Raw genomic sequence first — 19,593 nt, forward strand, 5'->3', positions numbered from 1 at the left:
GTAAGGATCCAGTCCTTTGATTCCCTTTTTTTCTCGTCATATCTCGTCTTTGCATTAGGATTTAGTTTTAGGCGGTATGGTCCGACAATGTTTTCTTTAGTCCGCTGCATTTTGTACGATTATATTCTGTTTTTCACGCTAATTTTTCATTATTTTCATGGCAGAACACTAGCCTGCTATGCCAACCCAGGTAAACTGGCCAAACATACCCATAATTCTTTGCGCTCTGATGAAGTTGCCGCCCAGTTGGTCACATGTCTTAGCGATCTCTATTCAGAGTAACAAGCCTACAGCAGCGACAAGTCTGCTGGCTGAATATATTTAGCAGCTCTTACAGTTAAATATAAAATACTTAATGCATTATTATTTAATTATTATACCATTGATAATTAACTTATTTATTTATACTTTAGTACACTAAAAGTACAAACATTTGGTATAATAGTCATTTTCTAATAAATCCAAAAGCAAGACTTGACAAATAGTGGAAATGGCAACTGAGCTGATGATTAATCCTGTGCTGCCATCTACTGTTAACAATGGTAATTTCAGGTCATTTTCATCTTAAAAGTCTTGTTTTTTACTAGGAGACACATTTTTGGTAATTATCTTCATGAATAAAAAATGAATCTTAGTGAATTTTACTGCACAACTGTACAGTTAAAAAATAATATAGGCTTTAAAATATTTTAAGTGTTTAAAAATATACACTATAGACGAACAGTGGGTAAAGGGAAGTGTGTATTTTTTATTTTTATTTTTTTGTTATATAGTCATGCATCTCACTCCAGCCAGGCAACCAATGTTGGCAACCCCAATATAATATAATATAACATAACATTTTACTTAGCTAGTTTTAGATGAAAGTTTTTGTCTTCTGTTTAAAAAAAAAAAAAAAAAAAAAAAAAAAAAACTGGTATATATTTTTGTAAAAAAACAATTCTGTTTCATAAAATTGGCACTGATAACAGCTTAACATTATTTATATTAGCCTACATTTGGGGTCTTTGCTATTATATTCCAATATCATTATGCCTAAGTTGGCTAATTATAGATTAAGTTGTTGTTTTTTATGTACAGATGGCTTGCTGCTGTGTATGATAATTTATATTGGTAAAATAATATTCTGTTCTGTAAATGCATTGTCTGCTAGTTTATTTAGCTACTTTTCAGCACAGCACATTACGTATGGCACTTAGTTCTGTAAGACTTTAAATGTTAAAGTGCAAATTAACACCTGACCACTCTTGTGGGTTTGCTAGTTAAAAATCATAGTAGGGTAAACACATTGATATGATGTAAGCAAAACAGCTACAAATAAAACTGATAACGGGTGAGTTAGATTTATAGTGTGTGAATAATCAAGCATTGACAATAATCAGACGTATTGGCGGCACCGAGGGGCCCCCAGATAAAATTCTGCATAGGGCCCCATAAAGGCTTGGGCCGGCCCTGGTTCAGCCTCTGTGTAGCCCCTCAAGGAGCCAACTGATGACCGGCAGGTGGGATATACAGCATTACTACATATTTCCCCCAAAAGTATTAAGCCGCACTTTAAAATGAAAGTCATTCCATTAGATAACAAGGTGTCTAAGCAAACACGCAAGTTAACATGTAATCACATTAAAGTTTGTTAACCTGAAAGTGTCTCAACACTTTTTGTCGTTATTTTGAACAGCATACTATACAAAATAACCTTCTTTTGGGGAAAATTTTGTGTTTTGCAATTTTTGAACAAATGTCACTTATGTTTGATATTTAATTTGTTATAAAATGTAATACATTCAGACATTTAAGTATCCAAATATTTTAGTAAATTAGACTATATGTTACCAAATACATGCACAATGTGTTTACTTCACACAGATAGTGCTGTAACTACACCATAACTCAGGGGTCGGCAACCTACGGCACGATGATAATCGCTGGCACACGAGCAATAGGGAAAACTGCATACTGAAGTACATTTTGAGGTAATAAATTCTCATAGTCACACAGCCTGTCAGGAGCTATAAATACTCTTAAAGTGTGAGAATTAACTTGCGCTAGTCTACGGATACGCACGCGACCGCTGCACATACTATGTGCTTCAGATCGTCAATGTCAAAATGACTGAGATGGCCAATCAAATCAAAGTAGGCGGGGTTTACTGTTCACAGAAGCAGCCATAGCGCGAAGCGTCACTTTAACGTCAAAGAGAGCGAGGTAAGATGAAGCTGCAAATCATTTAATATTACTATATTTTATATAGTCAACTTTTAACAATACATTTTATGATAGAAATGTTAAATGGCTGACAGCTATATCCAGTGATGCAAACTAATAAATTTTTTTTTCTCAAATATGGCCATTTTGAGAGAGAGAGAGAGAGAGAGAGAGAGAGAGAGAGATACCTGTGTGCCATATACATCGCGAGTCCCCCTACTTCAGCGAAGACACTTTCTCAACATCAGAGGAACAGACAAGCCACTTCCAGGCCCAGGGAAACGTGCTCATCTGTGGAGACCTGAACGCAAGAACAGGACTACAGCCGGATTTCACCAACACACAAGGGAGCAAATACTTCAACAACAATCTATTAATAACTGTTATTAATAACACATTCTCCCATATCCACAGAAATAACCATGATCATATAGTAAATAAGAATGGGAAAGACCTCCTGCAGCTCTGTCGAAGCCTGAGTCTGTATATCATCAACGGTAGGTTACGAGGAGACACTTTAGGGAGATTCACATTTTGCTCACCTCTGGGGAATAGCACAGTTGATTATAAGATAACACACATAGATCCTTCATCTCTCAGATCATCCACTGTTAGAGAACTAACCCCTCTGTCTGATCACAGTCAAATCACTGTGAAAAAAAGTGAAAGTGAAAGTCGTGACATTTGCCAAGTATGGTAACCCATACTCGGAATTGGTGCTCTGCCTTTAACCCATCCAAGTGCACACACACAGCAGTAAACACACACACACGGTGAACAGCTATATCCAGTGCCTGGGTAGCAACTGGGAATTCAGTGCCTTGCTCAAGGGCACTTCAGCCATGGGTACTGAGGGTGGAAGAGAGCACTGTTCATTCCTTCCCCACCCACCTACAACTCCTGCCAGCACCAAGACTCAAACCTGCAATCTTCTGGTTATAGGTCCAAATCTCTAACCATTAGGCCACAGCTGCCCCCAGCTGAGTATCTCAAAAAGACTGAAAATAACATTAACACAAAGCCCAGTAAACTATACAACATCAGAAAACCATACCAATGGGCTGAAAACAGCACTGAAGAATATCAGAAACAGCACTTAGCAGCCAAAAAATACAAGCGCTGATAGATAACTTTCTAAATAACACCTATGCTCACACTAATGAAGGTGTCAATCTTGCAGTCAAAGATTTAAATCACATATTTGAAAAATCAGTAAAACAATCCAAATTGAAAACAAAAAAATGGAAAAAATCAAATACCCAAAAATGACAAAAATTGGTTTGATCAGGACTGCCAAACTATTCGCAAAAAACTGAGAACATTGTCAAATCAGAAGCACAGAGATCCAAATAATGCAGAGATGCGTCTTCTTTACTGTGAAACACTAAAACAATACAAACATACACTCAGAACCAAAAAAGCACAATACACCCAAAAAAAACTCGCAATACTTGAGAAGTCAGTGAACACAAACCAATTTTGGAATAATTGGAACAATCTGAAAAAAAAAACTGATCATGAAGAATTGTCAATCCAAAATGGAGCAATATGAGAAAGTCATTTCCAAACATTGTTTAATAAAGTACAAACCGACACAAACTGTAAACAAAACCAAACAATCAACCAACCAATTGGGAAAACTAGAATTAGCAATCAAAGATAACCAAAACCCATTAGATTTCCCAATAACTGATAAAGAACTTCAAGAAAAAAGAAAAAAACCTCCAACTCAAAAAATCATCTGGACCTGATGGGATATTAAATAAACAAACTTTTGAGACCTAAAAACAGTGACTCTGCATTGCATCAGCCCTGAGCTTGCCCAGCTCCTCAACACCTTTTCATATTCAAATGAATTGACATGAGAATGCAATTTGTGACAACTTAGACCTTATTGCAGATGGAAAATTTCTGACGAGTTGTGATTTGACCATGTACTCCAAGTATGCATGCAGTTATTGAATATTAACAACTTCAGAGTCTCTCATTGGCTTTAAGAAGGACTAGTTGTTATACATACAATGTACATGTGTGTACTGCTGTGACTACAAGGCCAAATCACAAGGTCTTCTCCAAGATGAACACATTGAAAACTATATTATTCCAAAGACTCTTCAGAGACCAGAAATAATATTATTTTAATATATACTATTTAAATATAAAATAATTATATTATAAATCAATTTATAATGTACATTATATTATAATTGCCAAGCATGGCATTACATGGAGAAATGTGATTTGATAATTCAATTTCATTGGTCTGCTACCCAGTGCCCAAAAAGGGAGGAGGTTAGTTTTCATTTCAATAGTGTGGCACAAGCGATAGCAAACCAATTCATCGTTCGCTGAGGACTAGCAATTAAAAATGTAATCTGATCAGAGAGAGTGGCTAACATTATTCAGAAATTGAAACATCCAAATTTCAATGCAGAATTCAGACGCTCTGAATTTCCACCTAATCTTGCTCATCAAAAAATAAAACATACAAACATTCGGAGGCTGGTTACCTGTTACAGCAACAGGACCAAATTTACATCACAATTGTAAAACTTCCTTTGTTTGGAGCATGACTATTTACACAAAGCCACAGTCGAATGAAGCCACACAACACCATTTGATCTTTTAAATTTACTTAAAAAATAATGAAGGGGGGGTGTAAAATACTAAACATCAGAGCAAAATACTAGAAGTCTTTATGTGCCACAGAGATCTGCATGTGTGAACAACATCATAAAACAACAATTGCCAAAAAGACAATACTGAAACAGGTGAACACATTTCTGCCCACAGATCTGACTGTAATGAGAGCAAATGCAACTAAAGCCATGGACACTGATCCATTGGAGTTCATGACGACATGGGGGATAAAAACACCAGTTAATCTAGAAAATGTGCCCAGGAGAACTGGGGTCTCTAATGCTCATGACACAGCAGACTGTGAAGGCTCGACTGCAAGAACAGCATCAGGTGTTACACACTCAGACTGCACTGAAACAGTAGCAGTAATTCAGATCTGACCAACGGACCAACGGTTTCATGTGACATCTGGAATTAAAATTACAATACATGATGATGAATGTAGTTAAAATAATTCCACATGCCTGAACATGAAACTGAGGAAAAGTTCAAAATTAACTGTGGTTCTCTTTGTATTTGTTTCTGTCTCAGGTTGAAAACTGCAATTCTATGGAGGACAGGTACCAGGAAGGCGCCTGGTCCCATCTGCATCAAGCCAAGACAGCAGAATTGTTAGAACATAACCTGAAATGCGGGAGATGGATGCGAAGACACTTGAAGGGGTCATTCACACCTCACAGTAGAACATTACTACACAAATATCTATATGACCTCCCGGATTAGAACCAGAACTAAATTTTGCAACACAGATTGTTATAGATTAGACTCCATCCATCTCCCAGACATGAGCAAGAACACACACCTCCACCATTGCATAATCACCTCATATAGACTATCCAGTTTGTACACTACACATCACAGAAAACAATGATGGCTTAGATTACAAACGTGGTACTCCACTAAAGATCTATTGTCCATCTTCACACTGACAGAACCACATAGCCTCACACACACACTGTAACACATTTCTGTAGTTTTCACAGCATTATTACTGTAAAATTAGCAAATACTGTAGAACCTGTATACAGCATGTTACTGTAGATCTGCAAAGCATCATGGTCAATTTTCAATGGCGGGTAAATTCTACAGTAAATTTTTTTTTTTTTTTTCTGTGAATCACAATACAGCAATTTCTAGAGAATTTTTTTTTCCAGCCATGGAAAGCTGAAAAGTTAGATTCCACACTTTCATCGAAATTTTAACTTCAGAAAAGTAACTTTGCTGATTTATTTCCACAGTTATCTCTAGTCAAGTTACCTATTTGTTCAACTTTAAGAGTGCACCGAGAGAAAGAGAGAGAGAGAGAGAGGGATAAACGAGCGGGACACTTCCTAGTAAACTCGTGCCTTGTGTGCATTTTATTACCAAACAAAAAAAAAATCTATATATAATTGCGCATAATTTCGATATATTTTCTAATCTGGCAACATTCGATAACATCGTCAGTTTAGAGAAGGATAGCATTGTTGAATAAAAATTTAATTGGAATTGTTTATGTGATGTATCTGTTGGTGCACTAGCCAGATTTTTCTCTAGCCAGCTAACATCAACTGTCACAGCGTCCGCGTGAAGCAGTGAAGCCAGCCGACCCCGACTCGACAGAAAACGCAGCTAGAGGTAAGACTTAACACATTTTTCATAGGATCATGATTTTTCTGAACTTCATCGCAGGTCAAACCGCAGAAACGAGATTGCTGATAGCCTAAAGCCGCGTTTCCACCGCAGGAACTTTACCCAGGAACTAGGGACTTTGGTACTCAGGAACCAGGAACTAAATAAAGTTCTGGGTAAATAAATGCCCCTCAGAAAGTCCCTGCTGGCGAGGTGGTACTTTTTCAAAGTTCCAGAACTTTCAGGGGCGGGACTTGGGCGCTAAACATGCTGATTGGTTGAGTTCACGCAGCATTGTGATTTCAGCCACCATTTATTGGGATCATTTTCAAAATATTACTGTCATTATGTCATGAAATGTACTTTTAAAAGATTTTCAGGCGAGAATATAGTTGTTTAAAACTCAAATCTGTGGTTTATTTATAAAGACAGCGCTTATTTAAAAATTTGTTTCACCGATTTCGAAGACGGTCAGCTCCACGCGATCAGCGGGAGCTCAGTGATCATGTATCCGCGGAGAGCAGCCTCACCTCGTCTAGTCCTTCTGATATGTGCCGCTGGCTCTGATGTCTCTTTAGTGGTTATACATAAAATATAATTCGTTTTGAGTAAATCTAACAGGTAATCTTTGGTCTGTATTCAACTTATATGTTAAAATGAAAATAAAAAAGGCAAATTGATATAATATTTCGTTTCATTGTAATGGCTGTATATATACACTTTTTCTCTAAACTAAGCACATTTCTGCGGCTATTATTATGTTTAAATGAAAACGAAAGGAGGCAGCTGGTATTTGATATCCTATTTCGTTTTATTGTAAATATACAGTGAGGAAAATTGCAGTAGCCAAGGTGAGATGACTGATGTTTCAAATACGCTGCTGTTTGCAGAATTACCGGATTTGCGTCGTCACACTCCCAAGTCGAATGCGCAAAGTCCGAACTACCGAGGATGCAAGTCAAAATCAGCGTACTTTGTATTGAGAAACGCGTCCAGACCTACGTCGCCAGACTATTTGCCTAATCTTACCGGTACTTTAGACCGCGATGGAAACACAGAAAGCAACAGGTTTGCGGGGGAAAAAGTTCCTGGGGAAAAAGTTCCTGGTACAAATGTTCCGGGTAATTTCGGTGGAAACACGGCATAATTTGAAGTGCCATTCCCAACATGTGGGATATATACTGTATTAATATTTGTCTTATCTGGCAACATTACATTTATAACGTCTTCAATTTGATTAAAGAGTACGTTGAGCATTTGTTGAATAAAATTAATTTGAAATTGTGTATTTGGTGTATGTGCTGACGCGGTAGCCGTTTGAATAATCTCACTCTTTTTTTTTTTTTTTCTCTTGCTTGCTAACATTGGCGCCTGAAGAAACAGACATTTAAGCGGGCCGATTCGAAAGTTTTATTCTTTCGAGAGTTTTATTCGTGACTCGTGGAAGCATAATAATTTACTCGCACTGTATTAAGATTTTTCGAGATCTTACTCGTTCTTTTATTTACCATTTGGTTAATTTCTTTCAGGTTGCAGCAAAGAGGCCTCAACAATCGTTCCAAGTAAGTAACGTTACATAAGTTACATGAACTAGCATGTATACAATATTTTTCAAATGCAAACAATGTTGTTTCTCTTCAGACACAATCCCTAGATATGTCAAACACGTTAAAGTGCACAGAAACTGTGCAAGTCAGGTATCCATGTGGGATTTCCAGGTCTCCTTGTAATTTTGTGCGTTACAGACACACATGTGCCGAGATCACTCAAAACCTAAATCAGCTAGATCTCAAAAGTGTGTATTGCCACACACTTTCTCTTATGAATATTGTACTTGTGATTTCTAAAAGTGTTTTTTCTGTATATTTTGTGTTACAGGAAACTTCTACCCAAGCAGACATTGAGGCCCAGATTTCCCTGCCAAGCACTCCAAGGCTCATCATGCTTGGTAAGATCCCAGCACTAGACATACACAATAGATCCCAATTTTAAGTGTATAAGTATATTAAGTGTTAAGTATATTTGTTTCGATTCACTGTGTGTGAACAAAGTTTTACGTCATCTTGCACTTAGATTCCAAAAATCTCTAGTTCCAAAAAAGAGGTCAATGCATTTATAAAAGCAAAATGCTTTCAAAACTTCATTTTAAAAGGTCACACTCGTCAGGACTTTACAGACACCCAGATTTTTACTAAATGAAGTGCACAAATTCTACACTGTGCATACATGTGCAGGTACACTACCTGGCTGTGCATTAGAGGATGTTATGAAAGTGATCTGCATAGCAAAGTTTTTTTTGCCAAACAGTAAACCATATCAGATTGAATGCTGTGCCATGTCAACTTTATTTTTTTTAAGAGAGTCCCATTCTGGGGGCAAAAAAGTGGATGCTTTCCATCGAGGGCAGAGTTGTCCTCCAACCGAGTGACCGTTCTGAATTCACTTCTGCTCTGGCTGTCCTTTTTGCATCATACTATGTATTTAACATGGAATATCCTGCGGAGGCAGCCACTACATTAGAATTTATCCAGCGGTAGGCACTTATTTGTTGTTGATATATTTTTGACTAGGAATGGGAACAAATATTTGAGTACTCATTCTTTAACCACCTATCCAACTAGTAAAATACTTCTCAAAGTGTTTATCTGGGTTTATATGGACTGTTGTGTAATTGTTAAACATCAAACTTTTATTTTAACTCACCATGCAAATGGTAGAAAAGTAAGCACAGCTAGTCTTAAGTCTAAATTTCATGTACATCACATTTTCTTTTTTTCCACTTTAATACTAAAGTACTTGGTTTTTAGAGTACTTGACTTATAAATTACTCAAAATTCCCATCTCTACTCTTCACACTTCCATTATTGTGCTCATTGTAATGAGCATATAAAATATCAAAAATACAAATATTTATTTAAAAGACTGTTTGTGAAGCTGTTTCATGACTAACGTCACTCTCTCTGGGTCAGCGGCAGCGCCAACACAGATTTGAATGTTGTGATATTCAATTCAATTCAATTCAAGTTTATTTGTATAGCGCTTTTTACGATACAAATCATTGCAAAGCAACTTTACAGAAAATTACGTTTCTACAATATTTAGTAGTAGCTTATCAGTGGTGACTGTCAGTTTATGTGCATACGGCAGAAATGTACAGAAAAATCAATAAAAGACGTAAACAAACAGACGATTAACACTATTAACAGCAATTATGCAAACAAACTTATAGCAAAATGTGGTATCTCTGTATGTTGTCTCTGGGTTAGCATCATCTGAGGTCCTCTGAGGGGTTGGCATCATCTCTTCTCAGGTGTTCTGGATCCAGACTGGAGCTTGTGTAAATCCTAGTTACCACGGGATGTAAATCACGTGGCAAAACAGAGAAACATATAGAGACATAATTACCGTAGCTGCTGTTCCAGCCAAGTAAAATTAATTAGTTTAACCCCTAAAGCTAAAGCTAAAGCTAAAGAATAATAATGCGCATTTGATCAGATATAACTGCAGTCCAAAATTATGAGATGCATTATTTAAATGCTAGGCCAAAGAAATGTGTTTTTAATCTAGATTTAAACAGAGAAAGTTTGTCTGAACCCCGAACATTATCAGGAAGGCTATTCCAGAGTTTGGGAGCCAAATGCGAAAAAGCTCTACCTCCTTTAGTGGACTTTGCTATTCTAGGTACTACCAAAAGTCCAGCGTTTTGTGACATTAGGGAGCGTGATGGGTTGTAGCGTGGTAGAAGACTAGTTAGGTACGCAGGAGCTAAGCCATTAAGGGCCTTATAAGTAAGTAATAATATTTTGTAACTGAAACGGAACTTAATAGGTAGCCAGTGCAGAGACTGTAAAATTGGGGTAATATGATCATATTTTCTTGACCTGGTAAGGACTCTAGCTGCTGCATTTTGGACTACCTGTAGCTTGTTTATTGAGGATGCAGGACAACCACCTAGCAGTGCATTACAATAGTCCAGTCTAGAGGTCATGAACGCATGAACTAGCTTTTCTGCATCAGAAACAGGTAACATGTTTCGTAGCTTGGCAATGTTTCTAAGATGGAACGATATGATTTTGTCAAAGTTTAATAGACAGACAAATTGAAAGGTCGCGATGACCGAGATCACAGTCTTTGAAGATGAATCGTGCAGCTCTATTGTCTAATCTCTCTCAGCACCTGAGCAGGGCAAAGGCTTTTCAGTGTGTTCAGTCTCATGTCTCTTCTACGCGTCCACTCTGGATATTACGCCACTTTAACACTCATAGATAACAACACATTTCATCCTCTCTTGGAACGAAAGTGGCTAACTTCTGTCAACCTCATCTACAAGCAAGGACAAAAATAAAGCAATTGAATTTGAATTAATGTCAATTCTGGAATAATAATAATAATAAAAAGATTTTAAAATCTACATGTAGAATCTTAGTATAGACTACTCAGAATTACTATTTTAAACAACTAAATAATTTCAAGTAAAATTCACTTTGTGAGTATTCCTAACTTATTTATGCAAGTTGTGCCAAGGTGATGTTTTCTGTATACAACTTGGAATTACTGAGTTTACTTTACTTCAAAGGCAATCCAGTTTACTTGTTAAAACCATGCAAACCGATTGCCTTAAAAAACAAGCAAGCGTTACTCAAATAACTTAAGTGCTAACAATCATCTATTATAAATCACAGAGAATAGGTTCACAATTTTTCAAAGATAAAATTTGCAACTGGACAAATAAATTAAAGGCAATGATACAATTCAAAGGTAAATATATTTATTTTTCTTAACAACTGACACAAGGATGGTAGACACATGTTTGCACTGGGGTAAAAAAAAAAGCAAATCAGGTTTTTAAAAGTCAGATTTTTAAAATGTTTAAAACAAAAATATTTTACAGTACAAAAATCTAAATAAATGTATATAAAATCTATATAAGTAAATGGGCCATACCTTGAATCTTAACAACTTTAAATCAACAACATTTCAGAGACCAAACTTGATAGAACCAACAAGTTGACGAGTGCCAAAAGCAATGTCTCTGACACACGTCGATTACACTGGCAGCCTCTTAACTTGCTCAAGAACCAATGGGCTGACAATTTTAAACAAGTTAGTTTCCCTTTTTTTCTATCAACTAATCTAATTCCACTGTCAGAACATTTTTTATCAAATGTCAAATATCATCACTCTTGCACATTTGATTACATCTCAGCTCAACAGGAGATTTTTCAGAGATTGTAGTTTTGGTGGCAGTTTGTTCTGTCCCAAACCAAGCATCACTTTCATAAAAAACATAAAACAGACCAAAAAACATTCAAATTTACTTAAAAATTAAACCACAAAACATACAAAACAATACCCAAATCCACAAAGACAATCTGTCTATCTATCTATCTATCTATCTATCTGTCTGTCTTATTTGATCATTTGTGCTGTAATGCTGCATATGAATGCTATTTTGTCCTTCTATTTAACAGTCTTTAAACTAATTGCTGGAGGTTTGTCAATTTGTAAATGCTTTAACACCATAGACCAAGACCCACTGTGTTCTACTACTGGTCACAATTGTTACCAGACATATGATCAATTGTTTCATGGACTTTTCAATATTTATTTTTTTTACTTAATTGACGTTGATTGTTTAATATCCTTACAAATACAATACACATTTGGTAACACTTACAGGTTCATTAGTTAACATTCATTAACTGCATTAGTTAACATGAACTAAAAATGAATTGCACTTATAAAGCTGCACTTTATCTTGTATGTTAAATGTTAATTTCAACATTTACAAATACTTTATTAAAATCTTGTTAACATTAGTTAATGCACTGTGAACTTACTTTTGTATTGTATAAATGCTATGAAAATAAAGGTAAAGTTTTCCTGATTTATTTTCTCTGATCACCCTTCTAGCTTACACTGAATTGCCACATTTTGGAGCCTTTGTCTTTTTACTGCACTCATAGGATGTAATCAAGATTAATCTTAAGTGTTGTCTCAATAAAAGGGCAGCAAATACACTACCGGTCAAAAGTTCGGAAAAAGGTAGTTTTATTAATTTTTTAAAGAAATGCTGTATTATTTTAATACTTTAAAAAAATTATGAAAAGTTTTTTGGTAACTAGTAGAGTTTTTGGTCAAACAACTTTCGGAGCACAGAAGTGCAATTGATGACAATTCTTATTTTTTGGAAGAAGTAACCCTTTTAAATTTTTTTACAATGAGAACTTACATTGCAGGTGTTGTAGAAGTTACTGGCATCATCACCAAGCAGGATAGGTAAGCCCCGGAGCACAAGAGTGCGCATTGCTGTCACATCTGCTTCTTTCTAGAAGTAGATGAAAAAAAAGAGATCAAGTTCAAGATCATGAAACTTTAAAGCTACAGTAAAAATAAATTAGCTTACTTCACCCAAAGATTTAAATTCTGTCATTAATTATATTAATTCTATCACAGAATAATAAACAAAATTAAGGCTGCAGTAAACTCACCCCTGTATTCATTTGCTGCATAAGCTCATCCAATTTCTCTCCAACGGTCCCTTTCTTGGACTTGAAGATTGTGACAAAGCGTGGTGTGTAACGATCCACAGCACCATAAAAGTTACTCTGCAGATCTGTGGTGACTATCCTGTTAAACTCTGCAAACACCTACACATGCAACAAAAAAAGAAAAAAGACTGAGGGTTGGGACAGTGTGGACATTTGTTAATGTTTGGTCAGGGCTACAGGCCAATTCTAAAGACAAACCTAAACAGAATGCAAGTACTTACTTGTCTCTCTGTAAAAAGTGCTGGCCACCGCTCCATCAATGTTTTCACTGGAGTTTCTGCATCCACAATCTCATGTATTCGCATTGAGAAGGTCAGGGCCATCTTTAATGCAATGAAAGTTCCACTAGGGTTCACTTTCCTCATTTCTTCAACCAGAAGCTGTCTCACAGCCTCTAGGCTGTCTCCATTCTGCCCCTCAGGGTGTTCTGGTAAGTAATTTACCTCAGACCATTTTGGCCTTTTCAGTCCTTTTGCTGCCATTCCCAGGCCACCTGTTTTGCCCCCGTTTACACCAACCTCTACACATCCTGCTTTTCTTAGTTTAGTCCGATAGTTTCCCATTTTGAATTTTAAGCTGTGCTTCCAGCTAGAGCACCCATCCGGCGAACCTTGCTCCTTAAGGCAGGGATGTTTGTTAATGAGCGCTAGTGCCACAGAATTAATACGCTCATTATTCGGATACGCATCAAACTTGTAAATAGTTTCAGCAAGCTTTTCTAAAATGCTATGCTTCATGTCTCTTGTTACACTCAGGTACATCTTGTCTCATAGATATTGAAGATTAGACTGTCTGAGTCTGAATTCTACATCGACAGAAAAATTTGGAATCTCAAAAATCTCTGGCCATGGATTGTGTCTTGTAGATGAGCTGTCTGTGGGCAGAATCACTGTATCATTGGAAACACAGGAGTCATCAGACATGCTGGTGGTTGAGGCGGTAACCAACAATGGGATTACCTTCACTGTAGCTCTTGAAGCTGGTAGGTCACCTATGTCTTCAAGGTTGCAGAAGGCATTGTCAAAGTCTGAATCTTCATACATCACATTGAAGTCATACTGCAGATCACATTTTTCTTTGATTTTTATCTTCAGCTCTTCAACATTTTTGGGTTTTGCATCCAGTGACAACTTCCTTATGTCCTGTTCAGTTAGGATGAGTCTTACTTTATAGCTTTCCATGGTCCTAAAAAAAAAAGAAAAGAAGAAATTCTCTTTAGTGGCCATTTGATGTATTTTCATTCAGCACAGAATGTAACGTTTCAGTGTCACATACACATTGCCTTTTACTCGGTAGGCAGATAAGGGGAAAACATCATTAAGCTCAGACAGATGGGTCACTGTAAGACACCCTGCCCCACCAAAGCACAATTCATAAGAACGCAAATGTTCAATGTACCAGGAGCTCAAAATCCTGCAGACCAACATAATTTCTGTGTTGATAACCACAATGTGTGTTATTTGTCTAAACTCTGGAAGACCTGAGCAACTGCCAACAGAGACAATCATATCTGCACAGTATTTCACACCATGAACACATGCAGATGATGCAACCAGCACTGAAGATTGCTTGCCATTTTGCTGATGCAGTGAACTCTGAACATTCTCAGGGAAGGATGTGACCATAACTGATCTCACTTTATCAATTTCCAAAAGAGGCTTGAAGAATGTTGAGGAATCCAAATGGAAGGCCATCATTTTCTGGTGTCTTACAGCTAAGGTATGTGCTACATTCTTGAAATTGCATGTGTCATGCACAACTTTCTTGAAAAATTTGTGCTTCCCTTCAAACCTCATTGTCCACACATCTACTAGAGGGCCAAAGATTTGTATCATTTGAGGATAGTGTTCAATGAAATGATGTTTGGGACGAAGTCTGTAGTTTGGAAAAGTTTTCTGCACTAACTCACGATGTTCTGAGATTTTGCAGTCCAAGACGTGTATTAACTCTTCCGTAAAGTGTGCTGACATTACCAACTCCAGTGTATCTTTAAGAAGCATCAGTATCTCCCATGATTGGTCTCCTTCAGGGATGTTGTGGCCTATCATCAATGGAAGCAGCCTCAGCAGAGACCAATTTTCATGACCATTTCCCCCAGTAGTTCCCCTAGAGAAGGAAGTTTTTGGAATGATCTGTGGTTTGTCAGCTTTATCAGAAAATGTGTAAGGGAACTGCCTAATAGCCCTGTTCAAAGACTCCAAAGAAATATATTTTTTGGCAATCAAATCCTTAAGGCACAGTGACAATTCTGCTGGTACTAAACCCTCCAAAAAATCATGAAGAATGTCAGGTGGGAAACCATTCACCACGTGAAAGTGTGTCAATTTTTCAGAGAGTGGACATCCTCTTTTTACGCCATGATGTTTTGCCATAGTATGGTCACGGGAAACCTCGTGCACATGTTTTCATGGTTCTCTCTTGTCCTTGGCTGAAGTAGACCAGATCTGACCTCCTTATCCTGAATGTCATCTTGTTTACACATACAAAACCGACAAAAGTAATCTGCTGCAAAACTCTCCTGGAATCCTGCCAAAGAGTGAGCCCCCAAGTTGTCCGCTCCCACATAGAGTACAGTGCCTTTAACACTTTCTGCTAATCGTTCAACATACACACCACTTTCCTCAAGAGTTGCAATGTCCTGAATGAGAGGACGAAGAACTTCATGATAGCCATGCTCTTTTACAGTGTTAACTTTGCACAAAATTGCAAGTTGGATTGAGTGAAGAGCCGACCGATACTTGGAATCAAGATTAGCAAGTACCCAATATATGGCACATAGTTTGTGTTTTTTCTTGGAGGTTCCAATTGGATTAGCAACTTCAAAGTCATCAATGTATAGACCAAGGGCAATCCTACATTCTTCTACATTCAAAAGAATATTTTCTTTGAAATGAGAGCCGTCTCTGAATGAGTGGTATCCTTCGGGTGAAATCCCCTCTGCGTGCAGCACCTTATCCAAAATGTCCTTATTGTTAAGCAATGTCTTCAACATTTTCAGTATGGGGACATACACAAATGAGTGATCTTTATCAAGAGCAAACTCAACTGGCATGACGACTGGAAATTCTCGCAGCATATAAGATGCTCTTCTGCTAGCTGTTGACAGGGATCCTTCTGCACTGGTAAATTTCAGCAGGACATTACTTTGTGACACTACACTAACAATGTCACTTACTATGGAATTATCCACATCACTACAGTGATGCCTGATAATTTTCTGGACAGCATTTTGTAGTAATGGCTGTGAAAGCATTTGGATCTGATTAATCTGCTGGATTACTTCTTGTGCAGCGCTTTCAGATATGTGCAGGATTGCTTGCATTTTCAAAAATAATGAAGCCAGGTTACGTTCTAACTGAATTTCTAAGTCCTGCATGTCATCTACAGACTCATCTACACAATTGTCATCCTGTAAAGGCACCTCTTCATCCACTTCAGTCAGTTGATCTAACTGTTCAATGTTTGAAAGTATTGGACCTTTAAATTGGGTTGTAGAACTCCCACTGTGTACTCTGCTTTTGTGAGCATTAAAGGTTGAATATACATTACTCTCAAACTGACAGCCTTCATATGGGCATGAAACGCTTTGTTTAAGTTTTAAATGACTGCGTAAATGAGTGAAAAACTCAGATTCAGTGCAGGGCTGCACATACTCGCATAACTGGCAGTGAAACGCAACTTTGGGTTCACTTGTTTGTCTGTCTGATTGAGAGTGCCAAACAGATAAGTGCACTTTGAGTGCGTTAAAAGACTTGAAAGAGCACAAGCAATCCATATGAAGACATGGTATTGGCTGTTGCCGAGTGAAGCCTCCATGTTTTAGACGATAATGTTTTAACAAAAGTCCTCTTTTGTTTGCAGAAAAAATACAGTGCTTACAGTTCCACAGCATCTGCAAGAGATTATTTGAAGTGGACATATATTTTAAGTTGGTTTAGTCAACAAAATATTAACAAAATATAAAGTACAGCATAGTAAACACTGTCACAAACTATTTCTTCAAAGGAAAAGTCCTCACCAGTGTATCAAGACCTGTGTGTTGAAGACCAATCAGGAGGCAGCTGCCAGAAGGACTTCTTCTAAAAAAAGAACAAAATTTAATTAACAGGAGGTTCTGCTTTGCAAAATTAAAGACACATTCCTTGATATGTGCATGTTCTACAAGCATTACAGAAAATATACCTTTAAATACGCAGTTCTATAAATATGCATGTGTGACTTCAGTACAGACCATTTTAAAACAGTGTTTCCTCTGATAACTTTCAGTAATGTTGTGCCAGTACAAAAAAAAAAAAAAATATATATATATTGGAAAAGAAAACTTTCATGTGATATTAAGATTTCTTAGTTTAACATCACTTAACATTACTAAGTTTCTTATCATGTTAGAAGACAGCTCATTATATCAGCAGTGATATAAAACAGTTGAGTTTGAGTAAAGAAACATTTTATAGTGCTTGTATTATATTCTTAGTTTACTGAATTTAAAAATAATAGTATAATGATACTGTGAAATCACAAAACATGTCAAAAATTAGGGATGCACCGGTTGACCGGCCATAAATGGGAATCGGCCGGTTTTTGCTTAAAATACGCGATCGGCAATCGGCCGGTTTTTGGTCTTTTTTTCGGCCGATTTTTCCGGAAGTGCGCCCGCGTGCACAGACTGCATTTTAATCATTCGTGTCATTTGTTTGGAAGTATTTCGAAATCTGTGCGCAGGACATGGGCAGTCGTTCAGCACTGGAAGTGCAGAGCTACATGCCTGAGGCACCGATATAATGAAGCACAAAAAACACCCCCTTACCTGCGCAAAAACAAGATCCCCTATCCTACCTGTCCGCGCCCTACACAAGTGGAGACAGTAGGCTTGTTTGAAATTAGAAATAGTGAAGGGATGTTCAGCTCAACTTCACGAGAAACGAAACAGAAAAAAAACAGACAAAACTGAAACAAAACTTAAATTCGTTTTAAATTATTTTTTTTTTTTGTAAAGCAGACCTTGCATACACATTTGAAAAGCCAGAAGTAAACGTCAGTTCTGTATAAGATGATTATTTTTTATTTTACCTTAAAATCACATTGACTTAATTTGATTTAAAATTCACCTGCTGTAGCACACTGAAAAAAGGGTTTCATTCATCCAATTAAATTTTTTTTTTTAACTTAAGCCAATAGTTATTTATTTTTCATTGTAAAAAAAATACAGATGTGAATCATTAACCTATTTTTTTAATTGGATGAATGAAACACTTTGCATCTGTTTTATTCGCACCAACATTATTTAATTTTAACATTTTGGAATAATTTATTTATAAAGCATACTTTTATTTAGTCTCACTGGTAAAGACCTTTTTTTTATTTAAAACCAAATTTAAAAACTAAAACAAATACTGAAGGCTGATTAAGAAACCTCTTATTGAATGTGTGTTGATTGTGTTGTTTGGATTGAAGAAATATGCAGTTGTTGACTTTAATTTCACAATACAGTTAATCTTTTCGTTTAAGGCCAGTTCTATGTAGTTTCAACCCATTTCAAAAACAAAAGCTAAATGCTGATGTCTGTACCATCTATGTTTGTATTGAATGTAGGCTACTTACTGTGCAGTCACTGCCGTTAATTTCAGATGGTTACAGTTATTGTTTTCAATAGCCAAAAGCCAGTTTGGCCTATTAAATACCAAATAAACATTTTGTTTATGTATATTTTCCTTCTTTCTTGTTTGTTGCTTAAAGGAAAGAAAAAAAATCGGAAATCAGTATCGGAATCGGCCAGTTTGCTTGTAAAAAAATCGGTATCGGAATCGGCCATGAAAAAATCATGATCGGTGCATCCCTATCAAAAATAATCACAAACGTCATCTCTGCATAAGCTGCAAGTTACATATAACGTTAACAGTAAATGTCGCCATTTCAACAGATTTGTAATGTTAATCATTTATCATCCAAAGCCAACAGATGGGAATGCATCAGGGAAAATGGTAAAATAGAAAACCATAATTGTATTTGGAACAATTAAAACTAATTTTTAGTCAATCCAGGAACCGTTGTGGTACCTGATAGTTTTATATGTAAAAAAAAAAAAAAAAAAAACAGGCCAAACCATCTTCTTCAAGATCTGAATAAAATCAAAATTATTTGGTAACTGTTACACATTAAGAAGCTCAGCAACAATTAGCAACAGACAGTAAAAAAAACATTCACTCAAATGTTGCATGTTTGATTACTTACCTTATTATTATTCTTTTTCTTTCAAAAAATTAACGAAGCTCCGGATAAAAACGTAGGCGGCCTGTCAACGTCTTTCCACACCAGAAAAATACAAACCAAGAAACCTACAGAATACCCACTCCCTTTCAATTCCCTCTTTTTCTTAACAATTAACTAAATTTTTTCTGCACATTAGGCACGCTTTATTGCACTGCTGCCTCTCACTGGTGTAATAACGTCATTGCATCCTTTGTTGCTACTTGCTTGTTTCAAGTAAGCGTCACTCAAACAATTAAGTAAATCGTTATTTTCAACCTGCAATTGACTGTAACTCAACAAAACCTAGTAAGAAGTATGTATTTTATATTACTGAGTA

At 36.6% G+C, this 19,593-nt stretch overlaps 1 protein-coding gene across 9 annotated transcripts; it reads right to left on the reverse strand.

Annotated features, from left to right (window-relative positions):
• Positions 1-12,645: 12,645 nt before the first annotated feature.
• On the reverse strand, positions 12,646-19,328 carry LOC109065479. 9 transcript variants are annotated; one of them, XM_042760923.1, is made up of 5 exons: positions 19,239-19,328; positions 17,026-17,083; positions 13,967-14,192; positions 12,948-13,106; positions 12,646-12,784 (listed from the first exon to the last, which is right to left on the reverse strand). In XM_042760923.1, exons 3-5 carry the CDS (start codon positions 14,186-14,188, stop codon positions 12,662-12,664), a joined length of 504 nt encoding a protein of 167 aa, XP_042616857.1. In that variant the 5' UTR covers positions 14,189-14,192; positions 17,026-17,083; positions 19,239-19,328; the 3' UTR covers positions 12,646-12,661. The 9 variants fall into 9 exon arrangements, with proteins under 9 accessions (XP_042616857.1, XP_042616854.1, XP_042616856.1 ...); XM_042760920.1 differs by having other exon boundaries at positions 13,229-14,192; XM_042760922.1 differs by having other exon boundaries at positions 17,026-17,086.
• Between the last annotated feature and the right edge of the window lie 265 nt (positions 19,329-19,593).

This window comes from Cyprinus carpio, chromosome A7 (assembly GCF_018340385.1).
Source record: "Cyprinus carpio isolate SPL01 chromosome A7, ASM1834038v1, whole genome shotgun sequence".
In the NCBI taxonomy this organism is placed as follows: Eukaryota; Metazoa; Chordata; class Actinopteri; order Cypriniformes; family Cyprinidae; genus Cyprinus; species Cyprinus carpio.

What these genes read in the sequence shown, in the direction of transcription:
- LOC109065479 (XM_042760916.1), bottom strand. Translation starts at nt 16,899, where the DNA reads ATGCTGTGGAACTGTAAGCACTGTATTTTTTCTGCAAACAAAAGAGGA.